The 17436-nt window shown below is 46.1% G+C and overlaps 1 protein-coding gene across 1 annotated transcript in view; it reads right to left on the bottom strand.

Moving 5' to 3' along the window:
- Positions 1 to 233: 233 nt before the first annotated feature.
- The window catches only part of LOC135977476 (scavenger receptor cysteine-rich type 1 protein M130-like), a 32133-nt gene continuing 14930 nt past the window's right edge, over positions 234 to 17436 (bottom strand). Inside the window, exons 6-10 of the mRNA XM_065578732.1 lie at positions 15412 to 15444; positions 14901 to 15038; positions 11235 to 11330; positions 1454 to 1537; positions 234 to 334 (exon numbers count right to left, since the gene is read on the bottom strand). Of these exons, the coding sequence (XP_065434804.1) occupies positions 234 to 334; positions 1454 to 1537; positions 11235 to 11330; positions 14901 to 15038; positions 15412 to 15444 (452 nt within the window). The remainder of the gene's footprint in view (positions 335 to 1453; positions 1538 to 11234; positions 11331 to 14900; positions 15039 to 15411; positions 15445 to 17436) is intronic.

The following is a 17436-nucleotide window of genomic DNA, read 5'->3' as shown; positions in this document are numbered from 1 at the left end:
AACTGCTCCTTCCATCCCTGCAATGAGTCTTTATTATGATCTAGAGCATCACACGCTTCTGTACCCCTGGGCCTCCACACTGCTCTTGTAATGCACCTGGTCAGTGCCCCCAGTGTTTCGCCAATAGAAAATACTGGTGGGGACCTTTGTGGTTTTCTTAACAAATCATAATTGACCCTACTGGGAAACACATTTAGTTTTTGTCAGTGTGATGTTGCTTCCAGGAGGTGGATTCACTGCTCACCTCGGCCGTCTGGAGTCTGGAGGACGTCGTTCAAGTCAGGCTCCTCCACGTTATCGTAATCCAGCTGAGACCCCCCCGGGGAAGCTCCCTCTGGAACAGCAAACACCACACTCAGCCCCTGGCACCAGCAATGTCTCTTCAGTGCAAGTGACCCTTATAACTAGAGCTGTGTATCATGGCACATGAGAGGGGAAGTCGCAGGGGCCCATGGTGAGAAGGGCACAAGTCAGAGAACTACAGTGAAACAGGAGTCCCAGAAATAACTAGGGGTCAATCCTGTCCCTGCAGAATCCAACAGCAGCTCTTGTATGTGTTTCAGTGGGAGCAGGATTTGGGCTTGTGCTGAGATAACAGGTTGGAACATGGGCACTGCCAGGCCAGAGCCGGCCTGTGTGAATCCAGCTGATCTCTGCCGACAGGTTTGAATTTTCCTGTTACACTGGGGAGGGGGAACCTCCCCTCTGCAGGAATTAAAGCTCCCGTTGGGAGGTCACTGGCCTGATCCTTTGTGAGCTCCTGCTCTCCACTAGCCTCTCAGGTAGCCCAGGGCTCAGCTTGGCAGCACTCCAGCTTCTCAGCAGAACTGGCTCATCTGCTCAGTGTCTCCTCCCCCAGCCACAGGCTAAACTCCCACAGGGACCAAATTCATGGACTCCCTTGAGAGCAGCTGGGGTAGAAATGCCGCCCTGTTTATAACTAGAGATGGGCCCAGGCCAGGAAGTTCAGATCCAGGATTTTGCTTCAGCCTGTTATAGTGACAGGTGCCAGCTGCAAAACTGAGCTCTGGAACTGGGGTCAGAATCTGCAAATCCCCCTCCCCCAAAGTTCTGGTGGGTTCGGATCAGTGAGTTGGACTCAGCCCATCTGTAATTATAACACAAGACAATCTTCTTGTCTCTCTCGCTCAGTGATGTGAGTTGAGCTCCACTGGGCTCTGACACCTTCATCCAAAGAGACTGACCCGTCTCCTCCAGCTCCTCAGCTGGGGAAGTCACTGGGAACCACTCCCAGGGGTGTGTGCTCAGGAGATGGTCATGTGTTCCCATCCTGAGATTCTGACAGAAATCCTGTTCAATGGGATTAGATCCGACTGTGTAAAATGGGAACCGTGTGAGGGGAAATGGCTGTGATTGCAGAAAGTGTCATAGAAATTCTTTCCTCTGCCCCAGATTTGGGTCTCTCGGCCAGAGTCTGCCCCTCCCCCGTTACCTTGTTCTGATCCAGGATCGTTCTCCCCATCGCTGTCCCCGGTGTAATATTGCAGCTTCATCACTGAGTCATCTGAATAGGAGCCTGGAGAGACGAGAACCAGAAATTCATCAGTGAGAGCAGCTGAACTGTGGGACAGAGAACACATGTGGGGCCTGGAGCACGATTTCCAGTCTTGGTCTAGTCCTCCTTCTAGAGAAGATGCTGAATCACAGCTACTCTGAGCGGTAAGAGGCTGACACAGACTCCCCAAGAGAAATCTCCATTTCATTGTGGAAAATGTGACTGAGAGGATGATACAATCTGACCTGAAGGATGCTGGTAATTCACATACCCTGTGGGGTGAGTGAAGGGCACATCTCTGGCTATGGATCCAGGGAAGTTCCACAATGGTCCTGGCCACTTCAGCTACAGAGAAGACTCCTCCTTAACACCCACCTCCCCCATTAATCATAGAATCATAGAAGATTATGGTTGGAAGAGACCTCAGGAGGGCATCTAGTCCACCCCAACTAAATCATCCTATCCAAGGCTTTGTCAAGCCGGGCCTTAAAACCCTCTATGGATGGAGATTCCACCACCTTCCTAGGTAACTCATTCCAGTGCTTCACCACTCTCCTAGTGAAATAGTGTTTCCTAAGATCCAACTGAGACCTCTTCCACTGCAACTTGAGACCATTGCTTCTTGTTCTGCAATCTGCCACCACTGAGAACAGCCGACAATCTAGTCAGCTTTCTATCCACCTTATAGTCCATTCATCCAATCCACACTTTTTTAACTTACTGGCAAGAATACTGTGGAGACCATATCAAAACCTTTGCTAAAGTCAAGATATATCATGTCCACCGCTTTCGCCATATCCACAGAGCCAGTTATCTCATCATAGAAGGCAATCGGCTTGGTCGGGCATGACTTGTCCTTGGTGAATCCACGTTAACTGTTCCTGATCACCTTCCTCGCCTCCAAGTGCTTCAAAATGGTTTCCTTGAGGACGGGCTCCTTGATTTTTCCAGGGATTGAGGTGAGGTTGACCGGTCTGTAGTTCCCTGGGTTCTCCTTCTTCCCTTTTTTAAACATGGGCACTATATTTGCCTTTTTCCAGTCATCCGGGACCACCTCCAATCACCATGAGTTTTCAAAGATAATGGCCAATGGCTCTGCAATCACATCAGCCAATTCCCTCAGCACCCTCGGATGCATTAGATCTGGAACCATGGACTTGTGCTTGTCCAGCTTTTCTAAATAGTCCTTAACTTGTTCTTTCACCACTGAGGGCTGCTCACCTCCTCCCGATACTGTGTTACCCAGGCAGCAATGTCCTGGTCAACACAGTATCTAACTGTGAGCTAACCTTGTCTGTGAAGACAGAGACATTGAGTACTTCAGCTTTTTCCACATCATCAATCAGTCGATCGTCTCCCCTTGTTGTTTCCAGATTAGTCTTATACACTGGCAGACCAGATGCCAGATCATGCCAAGGCCCGTAGGTCTCAACTGAACACTGGCAAATACAGAGGTGGTACCAATCTGGCTCACCCGTTACTGTTAAAATAGTTGTTAGAGTTATAAACATTTACTCAGTGTTTTAGACTTTATGGAATGCTCATAAATTGCTGCAGGCATTAATCTAACTTCTAATATGTGTATCCCATATTATAAGGTAATATTTAAGTGTTTGCGCGGTAACTGTGAATCACCAGGTGAAGAGAATCATTAACAAGTGTAAAATACCAGTTTGCCATAGGAGGTGTTATCTCCTGCCCAAGCAAAGAAGGCCCATCATCACTAGACAAAATGCCATTTGTTGATTGTTCCTCCCGCCCCACAGCTGATTTTGCAACATGAAGCAGAATGGGGGAAGGAATAAAATGCCCTAACAAGGAGGAACTCTATCTCTCTTGCTGCTTGGACTCCGAGGATAAGCATAAGAAAAACATCCACAGTGTTTGGCCTGGGTTAGCCCTAAAGAAGATATAGAGCTTGCTTATTATAGAAGCTTCTATTACTTTTTGAAACTTCTGTGTGTGTGTGTGTTTCCCTGCCTTAACCTTGTAAATAAATCATTTCTTCTCCTAGTTAATAAATCCTTAGATGGTTTATTACAGGATTGGCTACAAGCGTCTTTGGTGTGAGTTCTAAGGTCCAATTGACCTGGAGAAGTGGCTGGTCCTTTGGTGCTGGAAATAACCTGAATTCTGTTGTGATTTTTGACGTAAGGGACCATCTAGCGCAAAGCTAAGCTCACGTAGCTGACAGGATAGACCGGAGTACCCAAGGGGACTGTCTGTGACTCCATGGTTAGGCTGTGTATAATGCCTGAGGAGTTTACACTGGTTACTTGGTTGGTGAAATCTAAGTACAGAATTCACAGCCAATCTGCGGTTTGTGCCCTGTTTCCTAACAGTCTGCCCTGAGCCTGGTACTCACGCACTTGAGCCACAGCAGGACAGCTTGACATAGGCCAAGACAGGCCAAGAGCAGAGTCTGTGATTCACTCTGGCCATCTTGGCTGTGGTGCTGCGGGATGCCCTGAGCACAGCACAGCCCTTGGGCAGGATCTTCCCAACTGACATTGAGACAAAATGGCACAAAGGATAAAAGGGCCGTGACTCAAACTCATGAGGCTCTCTTGGGCTGATCTCTCTGCTCCGGAGGCAGGAGGGAGCCGACCCAGCAGACCCGTGGCTGTGGTGGGAGGGGGGCACAGAACATCCTCTGCCCCAATGCTCCAAAGCAGTTTTCAAATGATAGTTTAGCCTGGCCCCAGACAGTTGCTTTCCTGACCCATCACTGGGTACATACTAAGGCTACAGGATGGGCAGAGTGACATTAACCGTCCCTAGAATTGGGATTTGCAGAGTATGGTGGGAAGGAAGCCCATCTTCATCTGTCTACATGAGTAACTGCTGGTCTCACCACAGCCCCAGCTCCAGAAACTAACATTCTGTTTGCTGGCCATTGTAAAACAAATTTTAAAAATGATTTTGGGTTGAGCCAAAAAGTACTTGTTTTGAAAATTCTGGCTAAGTTAAAAGTTTTAAAAAAAGAGAGAGAAAAATTCATATTGAATGAAACAATTTTGGATTTTCTGACATTTTCAAAATGTTTTTTAATTTTTTATTAATACAGAAAAGGAAATTTGTAAATGAAAAGTAATTGCAAATTGAAAAAAAAACCAAAATGTTCTGTGTAGAAAATGTTGAAACAAAATGTATTATGTGTGTCTGTGTTTGGAACAACTTGGTGAAATTGATGTGAATTTGTAAAATGTTTCGGTATCTCTAAGTCTGTATTTTTCCGTTTTGTATTTGTGTGATGAGGAATGTGTGTAATCTCAGCAGCAACATTTAACATGGGTACTAACAGCAGTGTTCCTGGTGAGCGCCTTCCCCTTCATAAAACTACAGTGCCCCCATGTATACATAACCCTCCTCCCCCCCTTGGCAACACAATCATCCAACCATCGTGAGTGCTCTCGCCTGCGTTGCGGTCTCTCTACAACACTCGTCAGGACAGGTGTCTTTGGTGACTGAAATTCAGCATGAACCCCTGGTGAGACAGGAGCGTTGTCCCCTTTGAGTAGCAGCTTCGGTGAGCTCAGAGTGTCGGAGGCTGCAGGCTAAACTGATAATGAAGAATCGATGGTTGGCTCTAGAGGAGACAGATCTGATGGCTTCTCTGGAGTAATGTTGCTTGGAGATGAGCACCTTTTCATCTGGTCAATGTGGTGATGCCAAACTTGTCCATTGGCAATCTGGACCTTATATGAGATGGAACCAGTGACCTCAATGACTGCTGAAGGAACCTACCTCCATAACTTCTACAAATACACTTTCTTGTCGTGTGAAGGAACCACAGGGTAGATGATAGGGAGGAATCCAGAGCATAATCCTGCTTGTGTTCCAATTCCTCAGATAGGTCATGGTTGAGATGGTGAACCCATGTCTTAAGACATTGTCCCATGAGTAGCTCGGCTGGGCTAACTCTGGTACTTGGGCATGGAGTGACATGTTGTGTAATGAGGAATCTGGCAAGCCTTGTCGGCCAGTCTCCCTTGATGATCCTCATTATAGCATCTTTGGTTGTCTGCACCATCTGTTCAGCTGGATCATTTGCTTGGCGATGGCATGGGGCAATGGTAACAGCCCGAATAAGGTTGCTTTTGGTGAAGTCCTTGGACTCGTCACATGTAAAAGCAGTTCTGTTATCAGATATGATAGTATCTGGTGACAAATGAGTCTTGAACAATTGACGCAGAGCAGTGATCGTTGCAATAATACTTAGCATGACACTCCACCATTGCATTTGTGGTGACATGACTGAAGGTGTTGTCTTGTTATCGGAGAGAATTCCTAGATGTGTCTTGTAGTCACTATGAATCTCAAACACAGACTGTAAATGTAATTGTGGAATTTCTTGGCTGCAGCAATGGCAGTGAGATCATCTTTATCAATTTGTGCATAGTTTCTCTCGGAGGATGTAGGTGATAGGTACCTCTTTTCTCTCTGGAACGGGATGGTTGAGAATGGCTCCAACGCCATAATGTAAAATATCGTAGGTAATGATCAATGGCCTCTGTTTGTCATAGTGAATGAGGATGGAGTCAGACGTCAGTAACTTCTTGACATTACTGAAGACTTCTGCGTGCTGGCAAATCCATTTCCTTGGAGCTCCCTTGTCAAGAAGGTGATGAAGAGGTTCAGTAACTGTTGCCTTTCTTTGGGAAATATGGTGGTGGAAGTGTTGCCGGGATTTGAGGTGTGTGTGTACCCCAGAATGTGATCAAGATAGTTACAACCATATCATGTGCATTCAGCCACTATGACTTAATAAAATAGAACACCACATAGTTAAATATGCAGGCTTCTGAAGGTAAGGTCAATGCTAGCTGTATGCTGGCAGTTTCTGCCAATCAGAATGGGAGGAGGGGAGAGAAAAAGTCAACAATGGAGACTGAATACAAATGAGTGGAAGAGAACCTTGAATCTGCGTGACTTTGATATAGAATCTTATTATGTTTAATATTGTTAGGAATGTTTGTTGATAAATAGTTTATTGATGTTAGGAGAAAGTGATGACTCAGTAGGGGTCACTATGAGCTATGTGTTTTGTAAAAGCTAGTTATAAAGAGGACTAGATATAGAATGTACTTTGGAGCAGTCCTCTGAAGGTGTCTGTTACGGGGTTGGCACCCACCTCTTATGAGTGCCCCCTTCTGGTTGAGCATGTCTGTGTTCTTTAGTTCTGGTGACCCCTTTCAGTGGTTCTCAGGTGGGTTTGTCAGTGACACAGTGCTCCGGCCGAGTCACACTGTCTGTCTGATAACCAGCATAAACCCCTTTCGGGTATATGGTCCACCAGGGCGTATTTCAGTACCCCTCTGCTGATGTCTCTCTCTAGCCCTCCCTGGGCTTTGGTCTTTAAGTAGTCCAGACCTGGTATGGGGCTGTATCCCCAGGTCTATCTCCCTGGAGACACTATCTTCCTGCATCCCCAGGCTCAATCCCTGCTCAGTCCTAGCAACCAGCCAGGAGCTCCCTCAATGCTCCCCCAGTCCCTGCTAGCAAACTGTCCATGGCACTGCTGGTCTTCCAGGCAGCTAGGACTGCAGTCCTTTCTTCTGCTCCAAGCAGTAACTAACTACTGCTCTGCTCTGTACCTCCTTTTGTATGGCCCTCCTAGGCCCTGATTGGCTGCTTCTCCTGCAGCTACTCTAGCCTGCTTAGAGGACCACTCCACTGCTCCTTCCCTAGGATGGGTGTGGCAGAACCCTAAGGTCTCCATTAGGAGGCCTTTGGGCCTAGTCCACCCCTTCACAGTATCCTAAGAGAAACATTTTTCCCGACACCTTTTCTCCCCAGCAGGTAAGCAACTGGCTACTGCAGACCAGCTGTCAATTACTCAATACCTGCCCAGAATTTAGATAAATGTTTGGGATGTTCTATTCCTATTGCTTATGTCTCTATGTGCTTAAATCAAATAAATTGTAGTTTTAAATAAGAGCATGCTTATTATCAGTTTAGTTACTACCCTAGTATCCGTTTTCATCAGCTGGAGCGCTATGTTCCCATTGAGTTATTCCTGACACTGCCTGGAGAGAAAAAGTTAAGTTACCACTGCTGTGGGTTTTGAAAACCCTGGGTAACAGAAGTTGAGCAACCCTAGAAAAGTTTGAAGTTCCTGTTTGGATTTTGGATCATGGATTGCCCGTACCTTGTTTTCTATTAGATGGATACCAAATGCATCGATAGCCCAAGAAGGTGACATTTGTAGCTCCAAATTCACATTTTGCCTTCTTGATTCAAATACTTGACTTTGCGAATCAGCACAAGACTTCTCAAAGTTGCTTGGCAACCTCATCCTTGGTTGATACCATAATCAGGATGTTGCAAAAATATACTTAGAGCACCTGGAATTCTGGAAAATAGAGTTCTCATGAACAATTGGAAAATTCCCAGTGCAATGGAAATTCCAAACTGGAAACACCTGACTCAAAATTTTCAATGAATGATCATCATCTGTGCATCTGCCACATCTTTGTCAACAATCACTTCTTACATTTTTGGGCAAGATTGAGTTTTGTGAAGACTTTTCCTACAGCAAGAACGGGAAGCAGTTGGTTAACAGCAGGCTCTGAGTAAGAGTGCTGTTTAAGTGCCTTGTTCAAAGTGCATTTATAATCTCCACAGATTCTCACTTTGCCATTCGGCTTGAGTATGGGTACTTGGTGTAGTCCATTTCATATGTGTAGCTAGCTCAAAGATTCCCTCTGCAATGAGACATTCTTGTTCTGTGTCAGTCTTGGGACGTAGGGCAAATGGTACATTCCCAACCTTTATGTGGATTGGCACAACTGTCGGATCCAGGTGAAACAACTCTGGAGGTCCCCTGTAATCTCCCAATTCTTCAGAAAACACTTGGGGGAATTCATCAGTGATCTTTCTTATTTACTCTTTGTTGATGGCATAGATGCCTTGCATGTTGATTCCCAACTGTGTGAACCAGTTCCTACCTAAGACGCTTTTATGTTGACCTTTTGTGATGATGAGAGACAATCTTGCATTGAAAGAGCCATAGCAAATATTCACATTACAGCTTCCAATGAGGTCAACATTTTGTCCATTGTAGTCTTGAAGGCTGCACAATGAATTTGACAAATTGGGAGGACAGTGCGAGAAAAACTGACCGAATGTGTCTTCATGGATGATTGACACTGCAGAACCAGAGTTGACTTCCATTTTGCACTCATGATAATTGATAAGCACTGTTGCAAATATTTCAGAACCTCAAGATTCCTTGTTGTGGATGGCTCTAAATGTAGAAAGCCTCTTGATATCATTTTCGAAGGAAGCATCAAGTATGTCTGATGCACGAGGATGAGAATATTGGTCATTGTCCTTTTGTTTCATGCTTTTAACCTTTGATTGGCAGACTCTCTCAACGTGACCTTTCTTTTTGCAGAAATGGCACTTTATGCCTTTGAATTTCCAAGCAGAGTGTTGATGCTGTCCCCCTCAGCCTGAGCAGATGTTCAGGTGATTAATCTTGTCCGATGACATTAATGTGATTGAGTTCCCGTTGTTCCGCTGAATTTGTCAATGATGATGATCTTTCTGATTGTGAAGTACAGCATTCATATTGGTTGCCATGACACAAATTTCCTCAGTGTGCAATGATGCTGTTTCGGCGTCCAAGGCCTTTTCCTGAGGGACGGTGAATGTCAAATTCGGCTCCCCAAGGAGATGGCATTGAAGTGCTTTCTCCTGAACTCTACAGTCAAGGCGATCTCACAGCATGTTGGTGAGAACATTACCAAAGTTACAATGTTTGGTGATGCGATGCAGCTTGGCAATATAGGCGGCGATGCCCTCATCAGCTCAATGATTTCGTTTATGAAATTGAAATCTCCAAACAGTTACAGATGGCATAGGTGAGAAATGTCACTTCAGCAAAGCTACGATTTTGTCGTATGTCTTGGTCTTGGGCAAAGCAGGTGCAATGAGTGATCTTATAATGAATGTCAAATATCTTGGACCCACAGACTGTCAAGAGAACAGCCTGTTTCGGTTATCAGTCACTGATCTTATTTCCTTCAAGATAATAAGCAAGTGTTTCTGAATGAGAATGCCACGATTCAGGGTGACTTATTGTCACGTTATTGACTTGAACCGGGACCATATAGAACATGGTTGCAACCAAGGTCCTGTGGTGGCACCAAATCTTGTATAAAGGGGGTCTATGGAGAGGTTATGGTTTGCTGGTTATGATTATGGTATCTATATGTGTATATCATTTTTGTAGTTGAAGTTATGAATATTGGCTCTATACTGTCTGTGTTTCAAACGTATGCTATGCTTCTGGGTGACACCAGAAGCTCTGCCCAGCCTGCTTAATGGCCCATTAAGGACCATCAGCTATACAACTGACCCATTGAGAGAAGGCAAATATGCCTTGAGACTCAGCAAAGTATGCAGGGACTTGCCCATGTGACTCCAGACTCCATTTTGCTGTAATTTTCCACAGTAAGAACAAAGAGGAGTTCTTACACCTGGAAAAGACTATAAAAGGCTGATGCCTCATCTCCATCTTGTTTTCAATCTTGCTTCTTACCTCTGGAGGGACTTTCCTACAAATAGAAGCTCTGAACAAAGGACTGATGACCCATCCCGGTTGGGGATGTACTCCAGAGACTTGATTTGAACCTGCAGTTTATTCTATCACTGCTACAAGCCTGAACCAAGACTTTGCCATTACTGTATGTAATTGATTCCATTTAACCAATTCTAGCTCTCATCTATATCTTTTTCCTTTTATGAATAAACCTTTAGATTTTAGATTCTAAAGGATTGACATGATTTGTAGGTAAGATCTGATTTGTATATTGACCAGGGTCTGTGGCTTGGTCCTTTGGGATTGGGAGAATCCTTTTCTTTTATTAGGGCATTGGTTTTCATAACCATTTGTCCCCATAATGAGTGGCACTGGTGGTGATACTGGGAAACTGGAGTGTCTAAGGGAATTGCTTGTGTGACTTGTGGTTAGCCAGTGGGGCAAAACCAAAGTCCTCTCTGTCTGGCTGGTTTGGTTTGCCTGAGAGGTGGAAAAAACCCAGGCTTGGGCTATAACTGCCTGCTTTAAGCAATTTGTCCTGAATTGGCACTCTCAGTTGGGTCCCGCCAAACCAGCATCGTTACACTTATGTTAAAGTCTTCAACGTGTCCCAGCATGGTCATTTCAAGTCAAAGGCGAACAACATTGTTCAGATGCCAAGGTGGCTCCTTTGAACTGGAATACTTGCCGTTCATTCCTGAGATCACAATTTTCTACTGGAGTGGTTCTAGAATCTGCTGCTTGTGTTTAATCTTCAGTAGAATGCCAGGCTCATGGCGAGAAAAGTTAGGGGTTGTATTTGTGTGGTGAGGAACACATGTAATCTCTCACAGTCAGCAGCAACAATGAACTCTTATATTTTGTGTGTAAAGAAAAGCAAATCTACAGATGAACTGGCCACTAGCTATGAGGAAACTTCACTGAACGCCGAGCAAAATCCTTTTCTTCTAGACAACAACTGGCTGGCTCTAACAGTAGCACTGCTAGTGAGTGAATTCCCCTACCTACAAATGTTCTCCTTTGCATACATAACATTCACCTAAATTGTTTTAACCAAAACTTGCACCCAGCTCCAATCCCAAGCTCACACGGGGGTGAAGCTGCAGTCATTTAGCTCTGGGTCAGGGCCTCAGAATGGAAAGTGACCTGTTAAGATTGAAACACACAGACCTGAGCGACTGAACATCTCCTGCTTCTCTCTCATCAGGTTATAGTCGATCTCTTCGTACACGGCCTCAGAGAAGGGATCTAAGGGTCTTCTGGAACCTGAAAACAAAGGACAGGGTTTGCACAGGGTCATAGAAACCAGAGATGGGAAACCCTATGGGATCATCCAGCCCCTCCCCCTGGGCCCAGTGCAGGACTGGTCCCTACAGCACATTCCTACTGCTCTGTCCAGGCTTGATTTAAATGTGCCAGGTGACAGGGACAACATCCCTTTCCACAAATCTCTTTGATACTGGCTCCAAAGGCTAATTCACTGTCAGGAAGTTTCTTCACATTCAGCCAAAATGTTTCCTCTTTAATCTCATCCCATTATTCCTGGTTATTGCCCTTTGGAGCGTCTTAAATAATTCTTCCCCGCATGCTGGTGTTTACACCTATCTGCAAAATGGTGATAGCACTTATTTTCCATACAGTTTAAGCCCAGAAGGGACGATTAGAACATCTAGTCTGAACTCCTGTATATATTTCACCCAGACTGAGGTACCGCTAATGCCCAGTGTCCATGCAGTGGAAGGGAATTGATTAGGTGAGAGATGCCAGATGATCCTGGAAGGCGATTCCTGCTCCATGCTTCAGAGGAAGATGAAAATCCCCCAAGGTTCATTTTTTGCCAATCTGACCTGGAAAAAATTCTTTCCTAACCCAAATCTGGTGATCGGTTTGATCCTGAGCATGTGGAAAAGACACATCTAAGAAAGATTCTTCTCTCTACCATCTCACAGTCTGTTCCAGCTCATCCAGCCTCCCTTCTCTAGCTGTGGCCAATCTCAGATGCTACAGAGGAGGGCAACCTGTCCCCCACAAATATGCAAGAGGAGAGAGAGGGTCCAACACCTTCCTGACCCCTGAAGATGACTATCTGAAGCTCTGAAGCAATAGGTCTGATTATGTGTTGGGATATGTTAGGGTTAAGTAAAGACCTGGGAAGCTGCTGGTGTGCTGACATGGCATTAGGGGATAAGGGCAGAGGCAAGCAGTGTTTCTCTGTTTGATAAAAAGTTGCCATCCTTTTCCCTTTCCTGTTGCTTGTTGAGAATTGATAACCATTGCAGCTGCATAAGGAATGTAGTTGTCTAAAGAATAACCTTTGTGTAAAAAAGGTGTTATCTCCCCCTCCCTTCCTTTCCCAGCTACATAAACGAGCCCTGGGTCATAGCCCCTCCCTCCCTCCCCTGAGAACTGCTGATTAAGGGAACTTGTGACGACAAATTACTGCAAAGAAATATATATTCAAGGTAAAAATGTGTGTATAATATGCGTAATGCTGTAATCAGTCAATCAGGGTGGGTATAATCATAGAGTTGGTGCCACTAGGCATAGCTACCAGGTAACTTGGCGGGGATGGAAGGCCATAAGTGCCGATGAAACCCCCCTGCTCTGGATCTAAGTGAGCCATAGTAACTCCATCTTGTGAACTTTAACCTACCTACATGCTAACAGCCTAAATGCTGAAGCAGAATATGTAATGGTTAGCTTTTTAGCAGACAGCTGCAGTTTCGCTCATACTAGCAGAAGCAGTAGTAATAACAAGGGGGAAAAGGGGGAGGGAAAGGCCTACTATGTAGAGCTTGCAAAGTCGAAGATAAGCATGTGGATGAGAACTTTTCTCACATACCACAATGTAATGCCTGCTGTAACCGTTGTCGGGGAGGGAGGGGTAGTGGGGAAGAAACAGACAAAGCCTACACAGAAACAGCTTGGAATATAAAATGGGACACTTGCTTGTATTTGCTGCGCTTGATTTGAGACATGCTGGTCTCCTAGTGCCTATTCAGAGCTCTTGAATAAATTTGATTTGCTTCTCCGCCCCGGTGTGTCTATTGGTGTGGCGCACGCCGGGCAACGAACCTTGTTGCCCGCTCGGGGCCCTCTGGGCCGGCAACAATAGTATGGGTGTTTCTATTACTTAATAAGGGGTTTGGGGGTGTTATAGCAGATGTAGGCGTTTAAATAAAAAGTGTGTGCTGTAATTAATCCAGTGCTTACTTGACAACTGGGTCAAGGGGAACAAGTACTGCAATAAAGAAGCCTGGCTACTCAATCCACCTCTGGGTCTTCCTGTTCATTCTTCTCTAACATTATAGACATTGCCCTAATGCTAAACTGTGACTGTTACATGTATGTTAATGGCAATCCTGTTCTCTATCTGCCTCCCAGGGTGCTGGTAGCTAATATTTGTACAGTGTTTTATAGATGTAAAATCCTCTATAAGTACCACTTATGAGTATAATACAGTATAATGCTCCTTTCCAGCATTTCTCCTTCCTAAGATTCTGCTTTCCACTGGATTTCTCTCTAGAGAACTATTTTCCCAGCTCTATTTTTGTACCCTTTTTTGTCTGACATTTTCAGTCTATGTAGGCTCCTTTCCATGTTGTCTCTCCTCACTGATATTTAGAACCCTTCCTGTGACAGATATTGCAACCCCACGCATTATCTTTCGGAACCATTGTATGAAATCTGTGAATGGTTTAGGTATGATTGTGTTTTACGCCATGGATGAGGGTTACCACAGGTCCTCCAGGAAGAAAAAACAATGGAAGATTATTGAGGTGAAACACTGAGATCGTAAACAATCCAGAAAGGTACCAGGCCTTGGAGCAATATGCATGGACTGGTACAACCTGGGTTACCAGAGACCAGGAGACAAAGGGTACATCTACACTACAGGGGGGAGTCGATTTAAGATACGCAAATTCAGCTACGTGAATAGCGTAGCTGAATTCGACGTATCGCAGCCGACTTACCCCGTTGTGAGGACGGCGGCAAAATCGACTTCTGCGGCTTTTTGTCGGCGACGCTTACTACCACCTCCGCTGGTGGAGTTAGAGCGCCGATTCGGGGATCGATTGTCGCATCCCGACGGGACAAAGAAAGACTTTTGGTAGAAAAGGCTGAGTTGAAACAAACTCAGGGCCTTCGTTTTGATTCAGGAAATGAACAGGATCTTCTCCACATGGGAAGGCCAATGCTGTATGATTTGAAGGGACATTGCTGTACCAGGCTGCCCATGAGGAAGGTGGGTGATTTCTGGTATGTTCAGTAAGTGTGGAGGAATTTTGTATTTTGTGTGTGTTTTCTCTGTGAAGCTTTTATCCTACTAATAAGGTGCAGTCAGGTGAGAAAGAGTTGGGAGGTAATTTGTAACTGCTGGCAATACACTGTTCATAGCACGCGGAGAGAAAGCACAGCACGGGGGCTGGCCTTTAAGCAGCCTGACTTATGGAGATATCACAGTGGAAGGCAGGGGGCTGTGCAGCCTTTAGACCCTGGTCAGCAGGAGATGGGACTGGGGGGTTCTAACCTGAGACAGGTGATGCCTGGAGCCTGAGGTGTGATTTGGCACTCCTGGAGTGCACCACGGGGAGGGAGCGGGAGGGATACAGGTGCAGTTTCCCTTAAACTGTGATGCTCGCTAGCTAGTATCATCTCCAGATTTCATGGCTGGGCTGTTCCACTGCCAGACAGTTAATGAAATATTAAATGAGAGAGGAGTTAACAGGCACCCTTGACCACCCCACCCAGCCCGGTATCACCCCTCACTCTGACACCCTGCAGTCCCCTTCTATTGCAGAGGCATTTCACACAGTGACACCAATCAGCACCCACCTCTGCGCTGTGCCCTGGCACTTCGCACCTGCGCTCCCAGGATGATTAAGACCAGGCAGAGCAGGGCCCCCAGGATAATGCAGACGACCACAGGCACCGTGACTCTCCCACTGTCAGTCAGAGGGCGACGCGGGGGAGCTGGATGGAAATGAACAAGCAACAAAGAGAGATTATCCTGTGAGAGTCGTGGGGAGAGGGGAGCAGGGAGCTCCCCAGTTACTCATTGCCCGGCCCAGGACAGCAGGATAATTGGCTGGGATACAGTCTGTGAACCATGGGGGCAGCTCACAGGCTGCTGTTTAAATCATGGGCCCTGCCCTGTCAGCTGGAGCCATGAGACAGGAATCATCCTGCTCAGCAGGGCCTGCAGCTCCCACCTGGGTGTCCTTCACTCTCAGATATCACAGGCTGTGGAAAGGAGCTCCTTCCCTCAGGCTGCAGCTTGCAGCTCCTCCTCTGTGACCCAGGTCCAGAGGAATTTAACCCTGGATGGAGAAGGGGGATGGTTTACCTGGGGTATTTGGTGAATCTGTCGTCTGTGTCCCTGCAAAGGGAAAGGGAGGAGAGTTAGAGCCTGGAGCAAGGGGGCGGTGACATGTTTGTTACCCGGGGGAATCTCACCTCTGAGAGTCCCTGGTTGTCTCCAGCTGTCACCTCCACAAACTCCCTCACAGCCGCACAGGGCCTGTATGTTAGTGATTTAGGGCCCAAGTCCCTTGTGCTCTGTGCAGCAATGAGGACTCTAGTAACAAACCAGCACACTGGGGCCTGTGAGGGATGCAGGGGTTATGTCGGCTGATGTCTTACCCAATCTAACTCAATAAAGATTCTACCCCACGGCATCCATGATGCTCTTTCACACAGGAGATGGGGGGGGCCCAGTCTGTGACCAAGGCAGGGGTGGGTGGGCTCATCCATCCTCCTCCCCGAAAATTACAGCATGTAACAGAAACATCTCCTGTCACTCACCTGAGCAATTCACAGCAGCATCTTCCTTATGACCACAGTTGCTCTCACCCCAGGGCTTGGCAGGACAGTCCCAGAGAGATGACTCTGTCCCTCTGCAGTTCATCTTCTCCACCCAGATGGGACCAGTCCCCTCGCCAAATGCAGCCTTGCCCGGGGCAGATACAGCAGATCCACAGCCCAGTTGCTTACACACAACGTTAGCATCCGCCATGTCCCAGGAGTCATCACAAACTGTTCCCCAGGAGCCACGGTACCAAACCTCCACTCTCCCCGAGCATCCGTCCTCTCTTCCCACGACACGTAACTTCTCCCTGTCTAGAAATGCAGAAACCTCACATGTTACTGAGACAGCTGGGAAAGTCCTTAGGGACCAAGAGGGAGACCCAGAGAAGCAGAGATACCTGTGCAGCTTGTAGAGTTCGGGCATTCGGTAAACAGGGTCGGAGGTGGTTTCCCTTTAGTTCCTATGGAGAGAAAGCTGAGGTGAGTGGATCGGACAGTGTGGGCGAAACAAGGTTCAATTAGCATTTATCAGTATTTCACACCCCTAATACCAGTGCTTTATAAATTGGCTGAAAGACAAAATCTGGGTTATTGAATAATTAATTAGCTACTCAGCTGTTACACTGGATTTTGCAGTCTTTAAGCAGCTCCCTGCTGGTGGGTGTGTCTCTTTATGTAACTGGCAGGACAGTATCTGATTCTCCTCTAGCTCTCCCTGTGACAACCCCCCTAAAACCTCTGCCCAGAGATTAGAATGGAAACAGACACCTGAGCTGAAACTCACCCTCATTATCACAGGAACCAACAGAAGAGGGAAAGTACCATTGAGAGGGGGCTGTACAAGAGCTGCAGGTCTGAACTTCCTCACAGGGAAAGACAGTGTTGTTCAGTGTTTATGGTGCTTCACTAGGACTTGAAAGACTGGGGTTCAATTTTTGTTTCTGCAACAGATCTACTGTGTGACTTGGGCAAGTTCCTTCACCTCTCTATCATCTGTTTCCCCTCCCACTCGTCTGGGCTATCTAGACTGTAAACTCGAGATATGGCAGGGCCTCTCTCAATTTGTGTTTTGACAGTGCCTGGGGCAATGAGGCCTTTGTGGATTTTAGGTGTTACCATAATATAAATAATACTTGAGACACAGATCTATATATGAACTTCACAGCCCAAACCTCTGATTGTTATTCCTTGGAAGATGTTTAACCAGAAAGGCACACGAATCATGTTCTTTAATGAGTAACACTTCCTGGCTCTTACTAGAGTCCTGAGCCAATGCTCATTAAGGCACTATGGGTGACCTTGGGACACTTCATCTCTCTCTGTCTCCATTCCCTGTCTGTAAAATGAGGGTAATAATGCTCTCCTGAAAGGCTCTGCTGCTGTGTGTGAGACTTGAGAGATCAAGATTTTGATCCCAGTAACAAGGATTGTGAAGGGCTTAGAATTTGTTCATGCTATTTAACCATTGAAACAATTTACCAAGGGATATGGGGAGTCTCCTTAATATGAAGTCATTAAATCAAGACTGGACGTTTTTCCAAAAGATGTGCTCTATCTCCACTAA

Source organism: Chrysemys picta, unplaced genomic scaffold (assembly GCF_011386835.1).
Source record: "Chrysemys picta bellii isolate R12L10 unplaced genomic scaffold, ASM1138683v2 scaf1, whole genome shotgun sequence".
NCBI lineage: Eukaryota > Metazoa > Chordata > Testudines > Emydidae > Chrysemys > Chrysemys picta.
This window is presented reverse-complemented; position numbering and strand designations above follow the sequence as displayed.